General features: G+C 33.9%; 1 protein-coding gene across 2 annotated transcripts in view; it reads right to left on the reverse strand.

Annotated features, from left to right (window-relative positions):
• cnsta (consortin, connexin sorting protein a) overlaps nucleotides 1–23,378 on the reverse strand; it is a 118,669-nt gene that overhangs the window by 80,045 nt on the left and 15,246 nt on the right. Inside the window, exons 3-5 of one of the 2 annotated variants that reach the window (XM_028796929.2) lie at nucleotides 12,880–12,956; nucleotides 12,225–12,609; nucleotides 9,500–9,693 (exon numbers count right to left, since the gene is read on the reverse strand). In XM_028796929.2, coding sequence (XP_028652762.2) covers nucleotides 9,500–9,693; nucleotides 12,225–12,558 — 528 coding nt within the window. In that variant the 5' untranslated portion in view covers nucleotides 12,559–12,609; nucleotides 12,880–12,956. The remainder of the gene's footprint in view (nucleotides 1–9,499; nucleotides 9,694–12,224; nucleotides 12,610–12,879; nucleotides 12,957–23,378) is intronic. The other variant, XM_028796930.2, reaches the window with a different exon arrangement.

Raw genomic sequence — 23,378 nt, forward strand, 5'->3', positions numbered from 1 at the left:
TTTGACTTAAACAATACTAGACTTTCCACTTCTTTCCCTCAATGCAAAGGCCTTAATTGTGTTGGCAGTGTTTTTGATCATTGTCTTTCAGCACAGTGGTAGTGCTGCTGCTTTGCAGTAAGGAGACTGTGGAAGATTGTGGGTTCGCTTCCTGGTTCCTCCCTGTGTGGATATCTCTTTGAGTACTGAGAAAAGCGCTATAAAAATGTAATGAATTATTATTATTTTATTATTAGGTATGCAGACAATTAGGTTCTGAAAATTTCTGAAATCATTTTGCTGCATTATTGAATAAAATGAATGAATGAGTCAGTTCCAGATACTCATATGCATAATCGAGTAAAGTCACTATTTCAACTACAGCATGTTGCACAGATGATTGTTATGCTTTAGATTAGTGGTCATCAAATATATCTGAGCTAGGACCTAATTCTTGCAGAGTAAATATTTTATGGAACAAGCCAGAATGGGCCAGGTAATCTTCCGGTCACAATAAATGCTCACATACTTCAACAAGTACACTGACCCATTCACTCCTAGACACTCTCATTCAATTACCAACTCATTCCCATCAGACACATGTTAATTCAATATAATCTGCCAAATTTTCATCTATGCAAACTAAGGATTTATCAAGGATATGTTGCACCGAATTCATTCTGATGTTATTATAACTCTAAATAAACAAGATCAATTACTTAAAATCAAATTTTGCCTTGTGAAAATCCACAGTAGCTGGACCAAATCGCATAACATTTACCGTCCAAAAAGTAACATTGAAAATTTTGATATTTCAAAACAGCCATATTAACCATTGCAGCCATGCAATAACCAAGAGAAGTTTTAATTTTTTTTTTCATTCCCAATAACCAGTGCAATAACAACAAATACGCCATACTAAAATTTCATATTATAAACTCAGTCTCATTTTTTATTTAATTAATTGATATTTTATTAAGGTGTTAAAAACCCCTTCTTAAACTATACATAATAAGATTGTACAGGTTGAAATCTAAGTAATCAACATAGACTTTGTTTTTTATTTGATATATGTGTTATCTATTTGGTTTGGTATAAAAACACACATCTGATCACTTTCCCTCACAGTGGCCTTTTACTCTGCAGAGAGAGCTGCCAATTTTAGTCGCTTTGTCTTGGCGTAGCTTGAAGTGTTTTGCTTGAAAAATGGTGTGGTGATCGCTAACGCATTGGCCTGATTTAGAGACTCTAGCCTAGTGATGTCAGAGCTTTTGTTTCCTGGAATCTGAGTCAATTTATCGTTACTTTGACTCATCCACTGCCTACCACATGAAGTTACCAGTCATTTGCATTACAGCTATAAATCTCGTTCAAGTGGCTCGAGTTGGTGCAAGATGGTCATGCTGTTTTTGCTGGTGTATAATGTCGGAAAACAGTATAGACCAATAAGACCATTTTTCTTATTTTTAGACCCTTATTTGGTATTTTAAATATGTATTTTTAATTTTTTGACTCTTCTACATGTGTTGCCTATTCTTCATTTTTTTCTCCTAAACCCTAGCAACTGGATATATACACAGACACACACATAGCTACTTGTCCTTTTATTAGGCTGGATAAGCTGATTTCTGCCCATCCGGCAATTACTCTCAATTGGATGTATTCAGTGATAATGTTTGCAGTGCACTATTGGAATGTACTTTCATTGTAATGAAATGCATTGTAATTTTCATTCCAATAGATGGCTCATCATAAACATTAGCACTGTTTTTACATATCCATACCAAATGGCATATAACAAGGCATTGCAACACACACACACACACACACACACACACACACACACACACACACACACACACACACACACACACACACAGACATTTGTGCTTTTACTAAGGTGGATCTTTGACTTCTGTCAACATTCGTCTCCTTTAAGATATTCAATGTATTGGAATAATCCAAGGTGTAGCAGAGGAAGGACAAAAACACATCTTCTGTGCTGCCTGTCTTGTCAGCCTTTTCCATTCCAACCTATTGCTCTGGCATTTGTGGATCTAACCCCCTCCACAGATGATGATCTGCATAAATCCTCATGAGTCTGAGTTGATACAATACTTATAAATATTAATGCAGAGCTCTGTCATCTCATTTTTGTACTTTCTATTCAATTTTAATCTGGGCTAAGTATTGTTAGAGTTGATTTTTACTGTTAAATATGATTTTCACTATTTGATTATATTGATTATACTGAATGACTTATATCCTTGTTAGCTGTAGCTGTTAATTATTAGCTTTGCCTTTAGCACTCACCAGTATAATCCAGTGTAGAAGAATTCTGACTTTGAGGGTCCATTTATCAGTAAGTTGCAAGAAAATGAGAAATGCACACTGATCATGTACTTTTGTAATTAACAATTAAATCAAGCAGCTGTAATTCTGTCGTCTCCTTCCTTATACTGTGTCGCTCTGTGCATGTGTCAAACAAATTCTTCTCATCCTGATCTGACTTTGTGAATTTCAGTATGACATAATATATTTTGCTATTAATGGTTGTTTAAATAAATATCATATAATTTAGATACTAATGTAAATTAGCCTGTGGGATTCTTTGACTAGTTTCACAGAGTTTGGATAGAGTGTTTCTCTGGGACTCTCATTGGAGGCTCTGAGGATTTACTGGCAACCTGGCCTTATAAGCAATTGGACAGAGAAGTATGAGCTGGCAGATACCAACGGCCATATGTGCCATTTCAATGGCAAAAGAGAGCACAAGTTTAAGGAATATAAAGGGATGATTTTTTTTAATACAACACATTTTTATTTTCTAAATGTTTAATTCTGCTCCATTACTGAAGCAACTTAAGTTTCATCTACTACACCCTTTCACTCAACATTTTTCTCCATTCCCGCTTGGCCTGATATGAAATGCCATCAACAATCAATGATTGACTACTGACACCAATATTGAACTTTCCTATATTGATCATTTTAAACACATCATTAGACATGCCACAAACACCATGTTTACACTAGGTACTTGTATTTTAGTGTTAAGGCTATAAACTCATTGCACACACATTGCATTTACACTAGAAACTTTAAACGATCATTCAGCAGAAGGATACAAATCTGATTTTTCTCACAAAATGCCAATTAGCAATCAGACAACTTCCTCTGTTATGGGGTTGAACATGATAGGTGTGCCATTTTGTATGCTTTACATTTTTACTGATAATGAAGGCCTACAGAAGAAGCCATTTGCAGCATATTATTAAGAGGAGGCAAAGACAGGCAGAATATGTATCAGTGTTTCTTAAACTGTGTTAAACAGTAAGTCATAATGCCATGTATCGGCTATAGCTACTGGAAAAACTAGTGACAATAAATGAATAGCATGAATTTGATTGGATCGCTTGCCTCACTGATCTGAGCTCATCCAAACCAGAAAGCAGAGATTCTATTGTCTGTCATGAAAATTAGTATGTGTCTCTGTTGTTTGTTGTATGCAGTGTTGAAATTGTCATTGTCTGTCTAGTTGTGTGCATTTACCATGTTTGTTTATTAATATTTTTCTGGTTATTTTCTTTTATTTTATTACAAATACAGATATACAAGTTGTATTATTAAATGCTGATGTTTGCTAGTTTTGTGAGGTCTGATTTTTAAAAAGACTTTGTAATGATCTGAGAGTGGAAATAATTATAATCCTATCAAACTATGATTGGAACATGAAGCTATGTTACCTGGCAGGCGTACAACAGCTTTTAAAATTTTTTAACTTATCTCTTCAGTAAACACATAAAACAATATTTGACAAGTTATAATAAAATAGATGACCAAAGGAAGAAAATTAAACTTTGGATATAAAGAATTTAAAAATGTAAAACTTAACTTGTCAAATGAATGAAAAGAGAAATGAAGACTACAATTTTTAACCAACTAAAACTTACCATGATCAATCATTTACAAAATGTCATTAGTTAATTTGTAGAGTATTTAATCTCAATGAACAAGTAAACAATGATTTGTGAATGAAGAAGAAATGTTGACTAATCTTTCTTCAGATGTTATGTTAAAACATTTAAAGACTAAAGGTAAAATATCACAGTGAATGTGGCCCTTTAAATGAATAAGTATTTAGGATTATATTCCAGTTTGCTTCTACATGCTTGTGTGAAAGTACATTTACACAGCTAAACAGCTAAACACTGTATGACACCTACATTAAGGTTATCTTTAACAAATCTTAGACCAAATATTGATGATTTGTATCATACATACATTTATCATGCCTCAAACAGGAAACACTTTTATTATTACATCTTTTTGCATAAAACTGTATGTGCATATATTAAAAGTGGTGGCTCTGAGACTAAGGATTTGTGCTGGCAACTGGAAGGTTGTCAGTTCAAATCCTATTACTGCCAGAAGGGATCCTGTCACATTAGGCCCTTAACCTGAAAATTGCTCCAGGGGCTCTGTACAATGGCTGACCATACACTCTGACCTCCAAGAAAAGGTCATGCGAAAACACAATTTCATATAGTACAACATATATCAAAATCAAAAAAATAAAATATTTATACATATTTTTTGATTAAAATATTTTGCACATTTATTTGATTATTTTGTAGTTTCTTTCTTTTCTTGTAGCTTTCAAAGGGGTTCAACACATCAAATATTTTTTAAATAGGGCTTTGCTGTCTCAAAAAGATTACAAAATACTGGTAAGTACTATAATGCTTCAATTGTGACAGTTACAGCTAAAGCTGTGGTCAATTGGGATTGGTGATTGGATTCAAGACTGGTGAGATTAAATCCTTCTTAGATCATTTAATGACAGCTACTGGCCGTCCACCCTCCACACTTGTTGCTTCACATTTTTCTATTTTTGTGAAAGACTTTCAGTCTGCTGAGAAGAAAAGACGAGATTTCTAAAGTAAATACTCACTTAAAAAAGTGTGTTGCAGTCAGTGTAACAGTATTCTGCTACTGGTACTGGTTATAACACCTTATCCAGTCTTTTTGGGATAAATAAACCATCAGTGAGCCAGTGAGTTTGGAGTGTATGCTCTCTGATCAATTCTTCAGGAGATTTAGATTAAACACAGTGTTATGGTGCAATCGATGACAAATGAGTCTCAGACACTGCCCCAAAAAGAATCTGACATTATCACAAGCAAAAGGGATGCCACTTAATTTAACTCCAGGCTATAAAAGACTGTTTTCTGAATAGGTGTGCCATTTTGGAGGAGTTGAAGGCTGCTGTATGTGACTTCACAAGAAAAATACTTAAGCAAAAAAAATGATGCTGTAAAATGACAGGTTGGAAAGAATGCTTAAAGCAAACATAATTTATTAACATAAATAATATAAAAATGGCTATACTACAGTACTATTGTGCCCATCTCACAATGTCCTAATAAATATTTATATATTTTTTTCTAAATCCAGAAGCACCAATAATTAACAACTGCTGAGGCAAGTCTTTGGTGCTTGTGTAAACAGCACTGGCTAATCCTGTGTAGTCTGTTAGACAGTGTACACACAAATGACTGTGTGTTTGTCATGTGTGAATCTTTAACAACAACAACCTTTTTGCTTATTCAACAAATAACTTAGGTTAAATCATTTGGCTCACCATGCTTATTTGCTTCAAAGCCAGATTGGTAAGGTTAACTTCTTTTTAGCCACCCATTTATCCATCTGTGTTTTTCTATATTAAACATGGTACTTTCGTACCTTGTTACAGTTACGGCTATAAATGATGAAGAAACCATATGGCCAAATTGAAAATTACAAGAATTGCAGGAAATCAACGTTGGCTTATGTGGTATAGCGGGTCCGCGGCTTCCGAAAAGTCTTTTTAAATCAGTATAGCCGTGTCGTTCTCCGTGGGCGTGATTGCACGACCGCGGGGAGTTAATGAGGTGATCGGAGTGAGTCGCACCTGCACGTGTGGATGAGGTCGTTCTTGTTTGCCTCATTGGTTTCCTGCAGCATGTAATTAAGACGCTGCGCCCACAGAGGCACCCGTGGGTGTGTATATATAGACGGATGTATACGAGAGGAGGGGGATATAAATCGGAGAGAAAAATCGTGGAGGAAAAGAAAGGAGAAAGGTTGATGGAGAGAGAAAAGCAGATGCAGTAAAAGGTCGGAAAACAGCAGTCAGGTGGTGACGATCCGGACACCTGGAAGGTGGAGACGCCATGAGCTGTGGCCTCGCGAAGGAGCGTTATGCTGATGCGCCCCACTGGATGTATGAGTGAGTGGGGTGAGCAGGAGAGGTGCCCTCCCGAAGGATCTGAGGAGCGACTGTGGGTGCACGAAGGATCGAGGGAGGAGAGTTGACCTTGGCGGTTTGGCAGTGACATCCTGATAGTGGGCCAAGACGAAGGTTAACTGAAGGAGCTCGTGGTTGTTGGTTCTCCGTGGAGCAGAAGGTGCAATGGGAGGAGGGCTGGAGAGTAAGGAGAGACTGCGTTTTAATTACTGCATATCTTAACCTTGTATTTTATGGATTTATTTATTGTTGGTTTTTATCCTCACTGGACCTTTGTTTTATGGATTTATTTATGGAACTTTGGACACTGTACTTTTGCACTTTTTGATTGTTTTAATAAAAGCACGTCTTCACCTTTGAATATATTCCCTGGCTTCATGCGAGATTTGTCCCCATTTGTCAGTTCAACGGTGTTGGGTTCAGGGCTCCCATAAGGATGTTGGGAGCCTGAAGAGAACACGCATCGTCTCAGCTTACTCAGTTAAAATGGTGACAGTAATGCAACAAGATTGTCAACTCATAAACCTCAAGTTACATCTAACTCAACTTGTATCTATAGTATTCACAGATCTTCTAATCATACAAGAAAATGGCTGCTGCTTTCTTTCCCCTTTTCCTCGACAGAAGTAAATAACTACCATATGTTTGATTTTTCTTTTCAGCAGATTTAAAATAATCATTTTTGTATCCTCTTCCAGCACTGATGATGCATATCCTAAGCAGTCTCGAGTAATATTACATTTGCTGAGCTATCTGCATAATGAACAGTTGCTAAACGGCTGGAACACATTACTTAATACAGAGATGTCTATTTTAAAAAGAAAGATTTATGTCACTACCATAACATGATTTTAAACAACTAACTATAAGAACAAAACATTTTTGCAAATTATATATTTTAGTTGTGCTCAAAGTGCTAAAATTCAACCCACAGAACAAAGTATTAATAGGCTTCTGCCAAATTCCTTAGCTTTCACCTATTGACACCAAATACATACTGTACATCAAAGATAACTATAAGGCTAATTCTAAAACTAGAGTGTGTGCACTAAGAAAAAAAAAACACCTGGCAAAAAACTGTTTAATGTATGTGCCCACCTAAATGGAGGAGTGAAACACAATAACACTAAAGAATATATTTTCAGAAATATTCAAAAAATGAGACATATTATATTTACCTTAAATTCAAACTGCTTCTGTATACATAAAAAGGAAGAATAACTATAAAGGCTTCTAAATGTATGTCCATATGAATGTACACTATTTTATATACATATACAGTACAGTAGCAGTTAAACGTTTGGACACATCTGATCGATCACATGTGTGTTTTTCACAGTCTCAAAGACACCTTGATCTAAAGACTTATGCTTAAATACATGAAATTTGCTTCAAAGATAAATGCTGTATAAATAATGAACTTGATGCAGATGTATGAATTTCTTTCAAAATTAAAATATTATGTAAAAAATATTTATGAAATCTACTCATACTAAAAAAGTTTTCAGAACTTTAGTGAAATTTAGAGTTGGCAGATTTTGATTCAGTTATTATATCATTCTAATTACTACATGTGCCTCTTTAAAAGATAATTTAGAAAATTTCTTTTTCTTGTGAATTCATTTGAGTTAATTACCTGTGCTGTGTGGGTATAAATAGCCCTATCTGGTAGAAGGTCATTTTATCTGATTATAGTAGTCCATGATATGGGCTTATTTCCTGGCTTATGTGTATTTTATGTTTTATTGTTTTTGTTATTTTTGAGTTATTATTTTAATGTCTTCATGTAATTTGGTTTGTATTATATTTTATTTGTGTTCCATGTCTTTAAATATTCCATCATTTCTTGTGTTTTTGAGTGGAACCCCAGTAGGCAGGGACACCCTGATGGCGGAGTGGTGGCTCTGAGGCTACAGATCTGAACAGGCAATCGGAAGGTTGCCAGTTCGAATCCCGTAAAATGCCAAAAGGGACTCTGCACTGTTGGGACCTTGGGCAAGGCCCTTAACCTGCAATTGCTAAGCGCTTTGAGTAGTGAGAAAAGCACTATATAAATGCAAAGAATTATTATTATAAAAGAATTATTATTAATGACTGCTGTGCCCTCCCTCTGTCCTTATGATGAAGTCAGAGAATGGTTCACAGCAGTAGATCATTAATAGTAGATTGTTGAAATTCAGTGAGTATTGTTTTCTTTAGATATTTTTAAGTCCTAGATTTTTCGCTTCTGATAACGGATTTTGCTTGTGAGTTTTGTATTCAGACTTATTAGCTATGGGTTGCCTTAGTTGGAAAACCCTTTTTGCCGTGTTATCTTTTTTCTATTTGTGGTCCTTCTTGTTGCTTTTTGTAAATACATTCTCAATTTGATATTTTGTTTTGTGTTGTCTCATCAAACATGAGGTTTACAGTTTTCCTCTCTCTTTTAAGGCATTTTTGTATAAATTCTGGGATATTTATAGTATTTTTCAACTTTTAAAGCCATCTTCCTATTTTGGTTCTGGGTAGGCAGAAGTAGTATTTGGGGGCTGGCGGCCTTGGGTAATACCATTCCTGGGCAAGTTTACAAATGCCTGGGCCTACTTATGGAGCTTTTTGAAGGCCTCATACCCCTTTCACTAGGTCTGTGACTCAAAATTATAAGAATGGCATGAACGGTTCAGCTTGCCAAAAAGACAGAGCAATCTATCATTACTTTAACAAATGAAAGTCAGTCAGTTCAGAAAAAAATCAAAATCCTTTAAAGTTTATTTCAAGTGCAGTTGCAAAAACCATCAAGATCTATCATCTCATGACTGCCACAGGAACAGCAGACTAAAAGGCACCTCTACTGCAGAGAATAAGTTTTATTAGAGTCGCCAGTCTAAGAAATCATTAATTACCTGTACATCAAATTACAAGCCAAATAAATGATTCACAGATTTCAAGATACAGATACATGTTAACATCAATAGTTCAGAAGAAATCGCATGAATCATTCGTGGTAGCAAAACTGCAAAGGAACTACTACTGAAGGAGACAAATAAGAAGAAGAGACTACGATGGGCCATGGAACTCAGTGGACAGAAGACATGAGACAGTGGAAATCTTTAGAAAGAATGTTTACATGTGGTTTTACCCTATTTACTACTAGTTTTACTATGTTTATACAGGTGTTTTACCCCAGTGGTTCCAAACAGTTATTCACAGAAACTAAAAACATTCAGCTGATATCCTCAGAACACAAAATACCTGATGAAGATAATGCGGCAGCATGCTGTAGTCTTTGTCAACTGGTTTCTTAGTAACTGAGATCATATCATCCACAGGTCGACTATTTTTTGCTGTCTCAATTTTCAATTTTTCTGGCATTTCCAAATCATCTGGTATAAAAGACACTGGAGATCCATTAACTATAAAGTCCAGAGAGGTGGTATTGGCAGTGTCTAAAAAAAAAGATTACAACATTACATTCAATGTAAACTTATAGTAAATATAAGTAATACACAAAAGACCAGACATGAAAGTACCAGCTGGCATAACTGAAAATCCAACACAGAAAACATCTACCAGACACATTAGGGCAGAGCATAAAGTACTGTATAATCAAAGAGAAAGCCGAGAAGCACTGAACCTAAGGTGAAATTCACTTATCACAAGCAGCAATATTCATAAGATTCTAGACTCTTTGCTCTTGTCTTGATTGGTCAAAGTTCACCTCTGCATGAGCTGCAATGAAACTCTATGTTGAGCTAAGATAATGAAGTCTAGTAGGTTTAAAATACCGTAAAAGTGAGGGGATGCAATACATTGCAGGATGTTTTTCCAAGGGCTATTTTATATGAGATTTTTATGAGCATTTCAGAACTGAAAAATGTTCAACAGGGTTTTCTTATGTATAAAACAGTTTAATAGGTTATTATGAAAATAGTATGTATCTCCTGACATTATACATTACAAAATATTGCTGATTTGACTAACAATACTTAATATTTTAAAACCTTAAAAGTCACACCTTAAAGTAGGTCATAATGTTGGGTATTTTACAATTATGAGTTATGTATTGCCAAAACAATCCTCTTTTGTTAGTACTTTTATGCTGCTAGTGCAGTAAAGCATGTCACTCAGTCTCACCAAATCAAGTTACGATACTGACAAAATCTTTGAAATCTTGAAAGCAGAAACTAGGGTAGGTGACAACTGTTATTTTAGACAAGTGCCTCAACTAGAAAATTGAGCACATGGTGATGTTTTTAAGGCTGATACTGATCACCAATTTCATTATTACTTGATCAGCTGATTCCGATACAGATGTATATATGCACTCATACATAATCACACAATCACTTAATTTGTACTGGCAATTAAACACTGTTTAAATATAAATATACCTGCATTATCATTTTTAATCATTAATTGCACTACAGATTTTTTTGTATTAAAGTATACATTTACTATGTTTATACAGGTGTGTGTTTTTTTTCTTCAGTATATCAGCTAGACATGTGTGATTATTGAGGTGTATATGGATTACCATTTTAATAATGCAGTACATGTTTCTTACCAACACTTATGGTGTATGACAGCAACAAATAATAAACACAGTACAAATCTTTAAAAAAGCCACTAATGTATCAAATGTTCATAAATTCTTTATCAAGAAGACACAAAGCTAACATGCTCAACAAGTTTATAAGATAATGTTTTTCTGTTAAGTTAACAAGCCTATTGCTTTTTAAGCAGCAATTTCAAATTCGTCTTTACCTTTCTGTTTCCATTTGAAAATGTATGCTGCTGCACTTAAATAAAACAAGCTCACTGTCCAAACTTAAACAGTCTCCATTTTAATATAATGGACAAAATAAAAAGGTCTGAATTCATTAATGTACCTTTTCTTGCTGTTTGCCTAACTGCATAGGAAGACTTTGCCAATTCCTTTTTCTCTTTTTATTACTCCACTTTCCTTGACGTAAAGGATAATATTTCAATCATCTCTCGGTCTCTTGTAAAACAAGCCCTGACTTACTTTGTTTACACTACACGAAGTTTGCAAAAACATAAAAAATAAAAAGACATGCTCCAGCTCAATTACCATAATACCTTGCGGCACTACAACTAAATTACATAATCTTAGAAAAGCAGGAGCTAAAATGATTGTTTTTTTGTGATTTACCGAACACCGATCAAGTCTTTTTCAGTGAAAATCAGTAGATTTAGATCAGCGGCCAATCAATCGGAGCATCTCTAATAGAAATGTTAGGGAGTTTTTCTTTATTACCATAAATATAAATAGATAAAGTAAATGTCAAGCACTGTACTATTTAATATGTAATTTAAAATCTCAGTTTAATATCTTGAACAAGTTAAATGAGTTGGGATTTACACGAAATGTTAGGTTTAGAAATCTATTCTTATTAAAATCATTCTCGTGCTCTCAGAATCAACACTAGATAAACATTTGTCTAACATTAAAGATAATAAAGAATTTGCAAAGAAATACAAGGTGGAATATGGGCCACAATACCTTAAGCTACAGACAACTCCCACAAGAAATGTGTGACAAAATTTGCTACGGAAACCTTGTATAGAAGTCAAAAGAAAATCCTTCTTCTCTAAGTGACTTTTCTCCAGTACAATACTTCATCAGGATAACAATCAAACAGAAAGGTTGAAAACAGTGATACAATCAAATCATATATGACTTACTACTGAATTAAAAGTATGCAAAACATCTCAAATGACTGCATGTCATGCCAGAGTAACCGGAGAACATGTATCTACTTTTTTAAACACTAGGTTAGAAGGAGTACTTTATGTTTTTACTTTACTGGGCAAAATTTACTTTAGCATAAACAGTAAAAAGTCATAACGTATCAAATACAAAGAAAATATGCAAAAAAATTAAGTGTGTATTTTATCAGATAATCAAATTTAGACCTAATGGCAATTTGAAAATGCTGCAAAAGTAAATTTTTACCCAAATGCATCTTGGAGCCTTTTTTGCTTTTTGAGGGAGATCCATTTTCCTTCAGTTGCTCTGGGTTTGCACTTGACGAAACACTACAGTTGTTCTCATTTTTCAAGCACTGCATCAAAGTCCCCGTTTCACCAGCATTACTGTCTTCATTATTATTGTCACTGTCCTGTTGGGCCAGTTGGGATAATGTATCAAGGCTCTGAATCTGATTCTTATTTACATCAGATGTTTGTGCAGTTTTGTGGCTAGATCCGGACTCTAAATTGTTGTCTGAGTCTACAGCCTTATTTAGTTGCCTCATTGATTTATTCTCTTGTGTTTCTTCTTCATCCATGGGAGCTGCAAGCTTTGAATCATTAAAAGCTCTTTAGTTTTGAAGCCATTTCTAAAATTTAAAAAAATTAAAGATTTAGTTTCTTATCTATATATTTAACATAATAGAGATATTAAAATATGTAGATTGCATGCTTGTCAGATAAGTTTTTTTTTTAATTATAATAATGGATAGAGATAAAAAAGAATATTTTGATATGTACTGTAGCTGTCAAAAATGTAATTCAGTTTCAAAATGTGATATGATTTACTTGTTTGTAACAAACACAAACTTTGTTATACAAAATTCTAAATTTCAAGTAAAAAATGAAAAATATATTACCAGATTTATTTACTTCTTCAACCTTCTAAGACTCCTTTCTGCAGTTGGTTTAGCATTTCAGTTTCTTTCTAGAAGGGCTGTAAATGGTAATAAAAAGATACCTTAAAATCATCCAATAAGCTCCAATTAATATTTCATCTACTAGTACTGGACACTAGGTGGAAGACAGCAGCAACATTAGATAGAAAAAAGGTGGCTCCTCAAGTATCCTGTCATCTCAAAGGTCCACAATATGTACCAAACATAGAAACAGAATATATTACTTGATTTCCTGAGAATCTCAGGCATTCAAAAATGTAAAATGCTAAATTTATTTCCATAAAGTACATGGAACTCTAGCTCTGTGCAGAATTTCAGATCTCTGACCAGAGTTTTTCTTCAATATTTGTTTATGTTCAGAACGCAGGGAACTCCCAGCACAAGGCGTTTTTTAGTACTCGTTTTTCGAACAGCTCCTCAAAATCTTGTCAAATGTGTACTTGCTTATAAATCACATCAATCAACTGAACATCATTAAGATTTAAAAGATGTGCAAGAAATCTAAATTCAACTGAGCTTTGCAATGCTGTATCAAAAATATTTTTTAAATGACAGGCAGAATGTCTAGAATATCATTACTACTTTTTGGCATTACAAAGGTATCTGGATAGATGAGCAAGGTAAATCATAAATGTCTGAATTTTGGATTTGAAATATATGTATTTTTAACTACATGTAAAAGGTCAAGGATCGAGAATTTTTAAACCTTTCATACTGCAGTTATTAGTGCTTATAAAAAACAGAATGCCTATATACTGTAAATATACTGTAATTTAAGTATATACTATCAAACATGGACAAAAATGTGTCTTATGAGGACTGATTTAAGAATGTACAAGAGCAAAGCAAGGGACCTTGCACAATTTCTGACTTCACTTCTGTTTCCATACTTAATGTGGAGAAAACCGTTCCTGAGAAGAAGTTGTGACATCACTACTACTCCCCCTCCAGCTCCACCAGTGCCTCAGATTAAAAGGGAGATCTCAACAGGAAGTGACTGTCATTAGACTGACACCCTACAGGACAACAAGTGTGCCAACTGAATGTTTTACTTTTACCTGAGTCTTGAATTTTGCTTTCTCAATTCAATCAAACTACTGTATTTAATGGTGCTGCAGCAATGGCCAGCAATGTATGCAAAGACAGGCAAGGCCTCAACTCATTTCTGTGGTTTTGCACCATTATATTTCAAAATTTAATTAAACATGGAATTCTGTTAAAAGTTAACATTACTATTTTGATTAAAAAATTGATTGCAATCAAAACATGCAACTGTCAAAGTTTGACAGACTCTAGTCCAAGTCATGCAACACACAGCTAAATCAAAATTCATCTACTGTAGTGCTACTCATGAAATGTGAACATTCAGGTTTAGCTTTAAACAGGTCTATATACTATAAATATTATAAGGGTCACATATGAATGAAATTTGGGGTTAATTAAATGTGTCATTTTAAATTTGGCTTAAAAAACGTTAACATGGTCATAAAAGAATCATGTCACCAATGATTATAAATTTCACAGTCAGAAAGTGTAATATAGTGGGTATGATACTGGAAAGTAAACTACAAGGTTTTAGATTTAATCCACAGCGCTGACTTGTGGTGTAATACCAACTCACTTAAGCTAAAGAAATACTGAAAAACTAAATGTAAAGCATGTGATAGGCAGGCACCATATAAAATAATGTTTACTCACAAAATTTTGTATGCTTATGCAACATGCACAAATACAAATAAACAAGATAAATAAATACATAAACAAACAATATGTAACAGGGATCCACATACTTAATGTCAATGAAAAATTTCCACTGTCAACCACCTAACACTGCAATAAATGTAATGGCATAAAGCATTCAATGACTTGGGGTAATAATGTCCATAAAACTAAGCTGTAATTAGTTGAAATGTAAATAGCAGCACTGTTGTCCTCAGCTCCTGAAAAGATACATTACAATTATATCAAAATGAACAGTGAACCGTGGTCCACAAGATAAATTTAACTTCTATGCACATGAAGTGTACATTGCCACATCCAAAATACACACACATCCAAATGGAACACTAACAGTTTAAGTCAATTCAAACCCATTGAAGTAAGCCTTCAGTTTGAGCTAGCACACTGGATTATTTAGGCTACATAACAAAGCAATAGTTATTGATGCTGCACCACTGCTCCAGGAGAGTTTAACTCTCAACCTGGAACAATATATGTTCATGGTGCAGACTTTCCTCTGTGTATCAAGTTTTCCTAGCACATTCCAAAGACATGATTATTATAGTAATGCTACAACAACAACATTTCTTTATATACCACATTTTTATGGAAAGGATGTAGCTCAAAGTACTTTACAAGATATCAAAGAAAAGAAAAACAAAATAAATTCCTTATCTAAACAAACCTTGTATGAGTGAGTGTGAGGATGTGTGTGCCCTACGATTAACTATCACTTAGGTAAGGTTAATTCTGCGTTATATGCCCAGTGTTGTTAGGGTATTGTCTGCCTCCCTATGAAACTGAAGCAACTGAATTAGGCAGAGTCAAAGAACAGATGGAGGGCACTAATGCATTTGTTGTGGCGATTTGATAAGAAAAAGATTTTCCTAAACTGAAACTATGTACTTCTGTAATGTTGTTGATAGGCATTCCTTAATATAAACAATTATTGTAACAAATCCTGTTTGCTGCCTTTACCTTCATAGCTTTTCATGATGATAAAACTCTTGATTTTAATATATTATATAAATATGCAGTACTCCATTTCAAATTGTTTTTTTAGAAACTATACTCAGACATTTTTCCTCAAACAACTGATTTTAATATATTATATGTACATACAGTACTAGTCAATTTAAAAATGTTTTTGGAGTCAATACCCAGACATTTTACCTCCATCATAAGGCCGTGAGAAAGGTATTATCATTGGTCTTACTAACCATTTTAAAAGAAAAGCCTCAATACAAATTACACTGAATACTACGGTTCCATGGAGCGGTCAATGGTGTTTTATGTCACGATTTAGTAACTAGAAATGTGATGTGTGAAAAGTAAGAGGCAGTAAAATTAGCTGCAACTGTTGGAGTAATGTACATCATCAGTACTATATTTTAATGTTAGTTAAGTGACTGTTTTTTGTTATATTTTCACTTATTTAATTTCATTTTTGACAGAAAACCAGTATAAATCATTTCCCAGAATGCCTGTTTCTCTGGTGCTTACTGGTTCTAAAGAGCAGCAATTATCAAAATTAAACCTAATCTTTTCACCTCTCTATTCATTAGTATTACAAAAATTGTGTGTTTGTTAGTTGTTTGTCAAAAAAAGCCTTTCTGAGTGCAGTGGCCTAGATTTAGAAGTTATTCTAAATTTGAGATTTCAAAGGCCTCAATTGAATGGGTAAATATAATAACACAGCAAAACAAACAATAAATAAATAAACGACGGTGCAGAAACTATAAACTCTTAATTAATGCATTTTGTTTTTAAACATACAGTAAATATATAGTATTTATATACTGTATATAGTAGTATAATCTGAAAATTTACCCAATAGGTTTAGTGGTCTTTCTTGCTAATTTCATCTTCCTTAATTAAAACAAGTTAATTACAGAAGCAAAACACTTACTAGTTGGAAACTTCAAACACAATTCATAGCTAGTATTTAAACTCAGAAACTGAGCAGCTTCTTGTAACAGAAAACATAAACACATCACATAAGAATGAGACAATCCATAAAGTAATTAATGGCTGCAGCCTATCTGACACACTGCCCTGCAGGCAAAACCTGTAATTCACATTTACTAGTCACTAATCAAGGTCATTTTCAGATCAAATCAACAAATGGTGAAAGAAAAAAAATATTAGGAATCTTAAAGTAAATAATACAGTATATTTGCATATAGCATTAAAATAAAGAAATAATACATTAAAAGTTCAGATTCCTTACAAATAAATACATAGTACTGTATAATTAAAAATCACACCCATAAGTAATGGATGAAATTATGCTTAAAAATTAAACCAAAAAGGTAATTTATTAAAAAGGAAACACAATTATTGTAAACTGTAAATTTCATAAAATTATCAATTTAGAGTATTTATTGATTTAGGTCATCAAAGTTTTCACAGATATATTCAGCAAAGGAGGGACAGGGGGCTGGAAGCTTATGCAACATATGTTTCATGCTGTACTGCACTGTGCTAGAAACTTACTCTTTTGTAAGGAAATGAAACAGTAGCATTAGAGGTGATACACAGACAGAATGTGACATATCTATAAAAGATTCAGTTTAATCTACTGACAAAAATTTGAAACAACTAATAAAAGTAATCTGTCAATATTATACTAACCCAAACACAAAGATTGTGGGTTAAATGTACCATTTTACAAGCTGAAATGATTTAGTCATCATTCCTGAATTAACCTGCACACTTAACATTTGCAGTTCTTTAGCATGTATGCGCTAAGACACTTCTATTCATACTAACCATATATTGATAAGCACATATTAAACCATACATGAATCAATCAACTATGAACAGAGTAGCCCTGAGGATAATTTGCATTACTGTAACATGTGTTTGCTGAAGATCTCATTATCCTCAGTGGATTCAGCACACAGATTTTGTAACAGGTCACTGGGCTACAAATCATTTAAGACATTTATTCTATTTCTTGGAACACAGACAACCACATGTGTTAGTCTTGTAATGCCCATTCATTTAAGTGATAAAATGCTTTAGAAATAAAAATTGGACCATTCTCTTAAACGGTATAAAATTTAAATAATAAATAATAAAGATGAACAAAGCAAAAAAGCCTACTGAAAAAAGGCTTAGTAGGTTTTACCAGATCAGTTCATTTTAAACGCAGCTGCACGTTTTCAGTCAATTTCATAATCTGTGACTCACTGCTACTTTTTATGTGAAGCCTTTATTTATTTTCCCTAAGCCTTTTCTGTTTTCTTCTATTCTGTTTTTGTAACGAGTAGGAAAGTTTTGCATTTTATGTAATTACTTCTTAAAATACAAAACACTATTTTTTTGACCAGCAATTATGCTTTTGTCCAAAAATGTGAAAAACGATCATGGGGTTCACTTACAAGTATTTTTGCAAAGCACTGTAGTAATTCTGAATCATCATTCCTTAAAGAATTGCTTTAATTTAGAAATATTTATAGTTTTTTGACCATGAATTGTTTGTTTCTTGACTAAGCCAGCGCAAAACTTTAATTTTGTTTCTTTTCAGCCAATCTGAGATGGATTAGCTTCATCTTACAGACTGATGACTGGACATTGTTCATAGGAATCTTCTTGTGCAGAGCAGAGTTTATGGTTGCTTCAGTTATGCCAGTTCATCAAGGCCTTTAAGCAGCAAAGTGTCCATCCCTTTACCATCATCATGTCTAACTGCTAGAATGATGTTCTAACTGTGAAATGCTGTGTTTGTTTTCCTTCAGACATAATGGAATTCATGTCATCCAAAATCTCATATTTTCGTCATATTTTTGTTTCACAGCAACAAAAAAGCTGCAGCATATTTAATGCAACCAAACTGCTTTTTGCAAAGTTTGTCCTTAGTTGAACTTTATATACAGTATAGTGATACATTAAACAAAATGTCCCCAAAAGCCACTTGGATTGAAAATAGTTCACATATTCATCCTCTGAACATCTCCATATGTAGAAACTGACACTCAAACCAAAGTCAACTCAGACAGCATCAGTTTGTAGTAATATTTTTGAAATGAGTATCAGGTAAATTTACTTCTTGTTTTTCAAAAAGACAGTACATATGTTGTGCATTTTATCAAGATCTCTTTCTACATTAGCCAATTAATAGTTTTTCTACTACAAATTGGTAAACTAATTATACTGTAAGTGGTATGCACAGCTGCAATGACAAAACAGAGTTCACAAAAAAATTGTTGTTTTAATTTGCTTATGCAAAAACAATTACTTGGTGAGCAAAGTAGATTGTTTGCACAAAAGTATATCCTTAGGGTCCTTTGAGACAAAATGTTACTAAATCTGATATGCAGATTCTAGTCATCATAGAAAATGAAAATTAGTTACTAAGTATTATTTTGACATAAATTAGCAAAGATAATCTAGTAGTATTGAGTATTTTAAAATATTGTCTTGAGAAAAATGAAATACGCTATTTTATTGGTCTATCTATTAGCAATACTCAGCAAATTAAGACAATGTTTTGCATAACTGCCTAATAGCACTTACCTGTATGTACCTGGATTAAATATGGCTTGAAATGTGTTTTGACGGTGGTTTGATTTCTCTGTATATATTATTACTTATAAAACATGGACCTTCTCTGTCAGAGATTAAGATGGTTACATAATGGACACTTGGCGACCAATTTGCTTGGCTTAACTATGTATTCTTTTAAGATAAGATGTGAAATACAGGGAGTCCTGAACAGTCTAGAACCCCCCCCCCCCCCCCCCCCCAACAGCCTCACCTAATTAACCTTCTAGACCACCTAAAAGTCTAAAAAATCAAAAATGGAGGGGTTGTGGTTTTGGGCCCATGAAAAAACACTCTAAAAACATGTTAGGTGTTATAAATCACTCCTTGTCTGTTACTATGTTTGTGAGAAAATACTGCAGCAGCTGACAGACAACTTTTTATAGGTCAAGGAATGCAGCTGTCCGTGAGTTTCACAGGAAACAAATAAACAGGAACCCCATGTAGGTGTTGGTGCTTGCCTAGATTTCAATGATGCTGAAGAGAGTGATGGTAGATGGGCAAAATTCAGCAAAAAATCAGCAATTGCCAACACTGTGATAATAACATTGATGTTGCAGAGAAACTATGTTAGGATAGCTAGCCATGTCTTATTCCCACTTCCTGTTTATTGCTAAAGAGCCGTTTCCCATGACCTTTAATAACGGGAAGCTAGGTATATGGTCTTGTTAGGTTTTTAGAGTAAACTAAAGTTGTTTGCTAGTGTTGTTAAATAAACAAGTCTGTTACTGAGATGTCCCAGATTTGGATCGTCAATAAGTAAAATATAAACAAATTAGCAACAGAGTGGAAAGTAATTATTTGGTGTCGGGAATATTTGCCTTTGTTTTGGACTATTTTTTTGGTCGTTGCTTTTTAACGTTTTGAACACTCGATTTATTTCTGATGTGTGTTCTGACCTCTGATCTGTTTATTATCTACTCTTCCATTCAACACTGCAAAAAAAACTATTTATCTCAGAGTATTAAAAAAACAAAACAAAGGTCTTTGAAACTTGTCATTTAACATTATGTAACATTGGTTCTAGTGTTGCATACTACATATGGAAGTGTATATGAAACCACCAAAATTTATAATATTGGGGCTGGGAAATACATTGAATTTTCAATTTGAATTGATATTTAAAATAAAAATCAATATGCAAAAGTGAATCTCAAAATGTTCAGAACTCGTATTTGATTTTCTACATTTACTGAACGTTAAATAAAATGTGCAAAATCTTCAATACTCTTCCTTAGCAGGTCTACGTTAAATTAATCCACATTGCCAATGATGAGCATGAAAAAAAATAGAGCAAGGATCTAAAGAAAAAACTTTTAAAACCAGCAGGGTTAGTGCTGCTGTTTGCAAGTCGTTTGTTTTTACTTGGGATGACAATTCAAGCAGTACAACATCTAAAGATAAAACACATTACTGCACATGAAGAGGCCAATCAGGCATGTACTGCACCAGCAACCTATCCCCCTGCTGCCCAGGAAAAGATGGGTCCCTACTAAGCAATGTTACATAAAGCATTTGTTGTTCTGTTGTATATGAATGGGAGATGAACAGCAGAAGGAAGGCGATACAAGTTCCAGTGACTTATGTATTGTAAAATAGACTTTACTTATGCCATTGTAAGTGGTCAAATAAATATACTAACCAGTAATTCACATCACATGTACATGTATCGTAAGCCCACATCTATGAATGAATACTTTTAACAAAAACAAATAAATGAATAAATATTTCTGATTTTTTTTTTATTTTAGTGTCACTGCACGTAGTATGAAATAAGCCATGAAATATAAACCATCAATTTTGTTTAAAATACTTTCTCTGTTATCTTAGGTAAGGTTTTAGGGCTTGCAGGTCTGTACTTGTAAGTGCATAATATATATTATCATACCCTAAAGAAAAAAACTACATTTTTTTGACATACTTTAACAAACCCCTAGGTAAAAATCTATCATATTAAAAACAAAATAAAATAATAAAGCAATTAACTCCTAATTATCTTATTACAAAATGCCTGAACAGTATTAGCAGTAGTCACAAATATAGGACATTCTACAAGATTTGTGAAGCCCTTTTTAAAATGTTTTAAAAGAAAGCTTATTTTAAGCTGTTTTTTTCTAAAATAGTTCAATATTGTTTTGAAATGTTATAGGCTTTATATTTTATTTATAATTTTCAATATTAATATTAAGAACTTTCTACTTTGTGCTCCTAGTAATGCACAGTATATTGAAAATAATTGAACTGCAACCGCTGTAAAATATTCTGTATTCTTTAAGAATGACCCCTGCCACTTTTTCAACTCAAGATTTACATACTGTAAATGACTGATATATCCGCTGTGGTCTACAAGAATATAAAACCTAGGTACTTTTAAGAGTACATGTACATGTGACATTGTCATATGCTGTGATTAAATATTGACCTGCCATTTTACTTAGATTGATGTAATCCCTGAAACAATTGCTTGGAAATTATGTTATTAAGAAATAATTCACTTTGAAGTGAAGCAGACCTAACACTTCAACACATGTTTGTAGATATTCCCTACAGCTTGGCTGAACATGCAAACCTTGCACTGATTCATCTGGCATGAGGAAGAAGACAAGACTGTTTATAGAGATTGTTTATATTTCAAGCTCCATGCCTCAGTGTTCATGTAAGGGACTGCTATGGATAAACATTCAGTCAATTCTCCATTTTTGAAAATGTACCCAAAAAAACAACATACTAGCTGACAAGGTAACACACTTTTTGGTAGGAAGAAGTGTCATTAGGAAGGCAACAGAACAAATGATAATGACAATGATTCACTCCTGAATTACAGTGAAAGAGAATTAGACAAAAAGGTGGCTGACAAACATAAATGGCAGATATACAGTATTTAGCTTCAGAAAACCAATAAAATCCATTCCATCCAAAATGAGAAACAGTGGCTTGTCAGTGACTGTATACAAGTTTCAGGGATTCATTTTCAAGTAGTTGGCTACACCACATGGCAAACGGCTATTTTGTATTACAGTTGATGATTTACTCTATTATGGAATGAAAAAATAAATCATCTTATTAAGGTGTGCTATATATAAGGAACTATATAAATAAAAACTTCTGATTGCAGTTGGTTCAAAACAAGTGGAGGAGAATGCACAAGATTAAAAGTTGTCTATCTACTGAATGCAACATAAATAAAAGCATGTTACACTTTGGATTTTCAAGCAAATGCTCATTTAGCTATAACTCTGCAACAATCTTCTGGGTTTGAAACTTTCTGACAATCCATAATGCACATATGCAGAAACAAATATAACATTCATCTTTAAAAAAGATAGTACGTAACATAATCCATTCTCCAATTCTCCAATCTATTAAGTAGTAGAGTATATAAGAATGGAAAAGAGCAGTCAGTTTACAAAATAAAAATGAAAAAGTTACAGCTTGCTTCTCTGTTGTAAATTTTTAAAGTTATAAGGTTACAGTATTTCAATGTCAGAGAAGTCTGACACCTCCAGACCTTCCCAAAACTACACCCTCCATCACCTTAAATTGTCACTACATAGGTTTAAAATGGGGAAAAAAATTACAAATGAGAAAATAAAATTTCTGCACAGCATCAGGCTGCCTGATGAATCATATAGATTCCTACTATACTTCCCACTGCATTCCTTAAGGCTATGTCACCTTATGTGATTTTCCCAGCGATTGTCAGTCGTAGCCTTAACTTACATAGTCTTAGGCCGGGTTTATACTTAACGCAACATGACTTGTGCGCCTGTGGACAGTACTGCTACGCAAGCGTTGCACTGTTTATACTTGCGCGCATCCTTTACATAAATCTGGAAGATTCCACCAAGTAGCAGTACAAGATATTATCATGGTGAGAACAGGTTCGGATTTGCTGTGTTGTGAATTGCCTGAAACACCCATTAAATTCTGAGGACACCTTGCCACACTATCTCTGAAAATGATGGATGTTTAATGATTAAATCTATCAATCCAGGGATGCGCCCATACCAGCTAGCACTGGGCACGAGTCAGAAACAATCCCTGGATGGGGCATCAGCTCATCACAAGGTGAATACAAGCACTCACATACACTAGCGTTATTTCAGCATCACCAAATCCCCAAACCGGCATGTCCTTGGAAGGAAACTGGAGCACACTGTGGAAGCCCACTAGGAAGGCAGGGAACACCAGGG

Source organism: Erpetoichthys calabaricus, chromosome 3 (assembly GCF_900747795.2).
Source record: "Erpetoichthys calabaricus chromosome 3, fErpCal1.3, whole genome shotgun sequence".
In the NCBI taxonomy this organism is placed as follows: domain Eukaryota; kingdom Metazoa; phylum Chordata; class Cladistia; order Polypteriformes; family Polypteridae; genus Erpetoichthys; species Erpetoichthys calabaricus.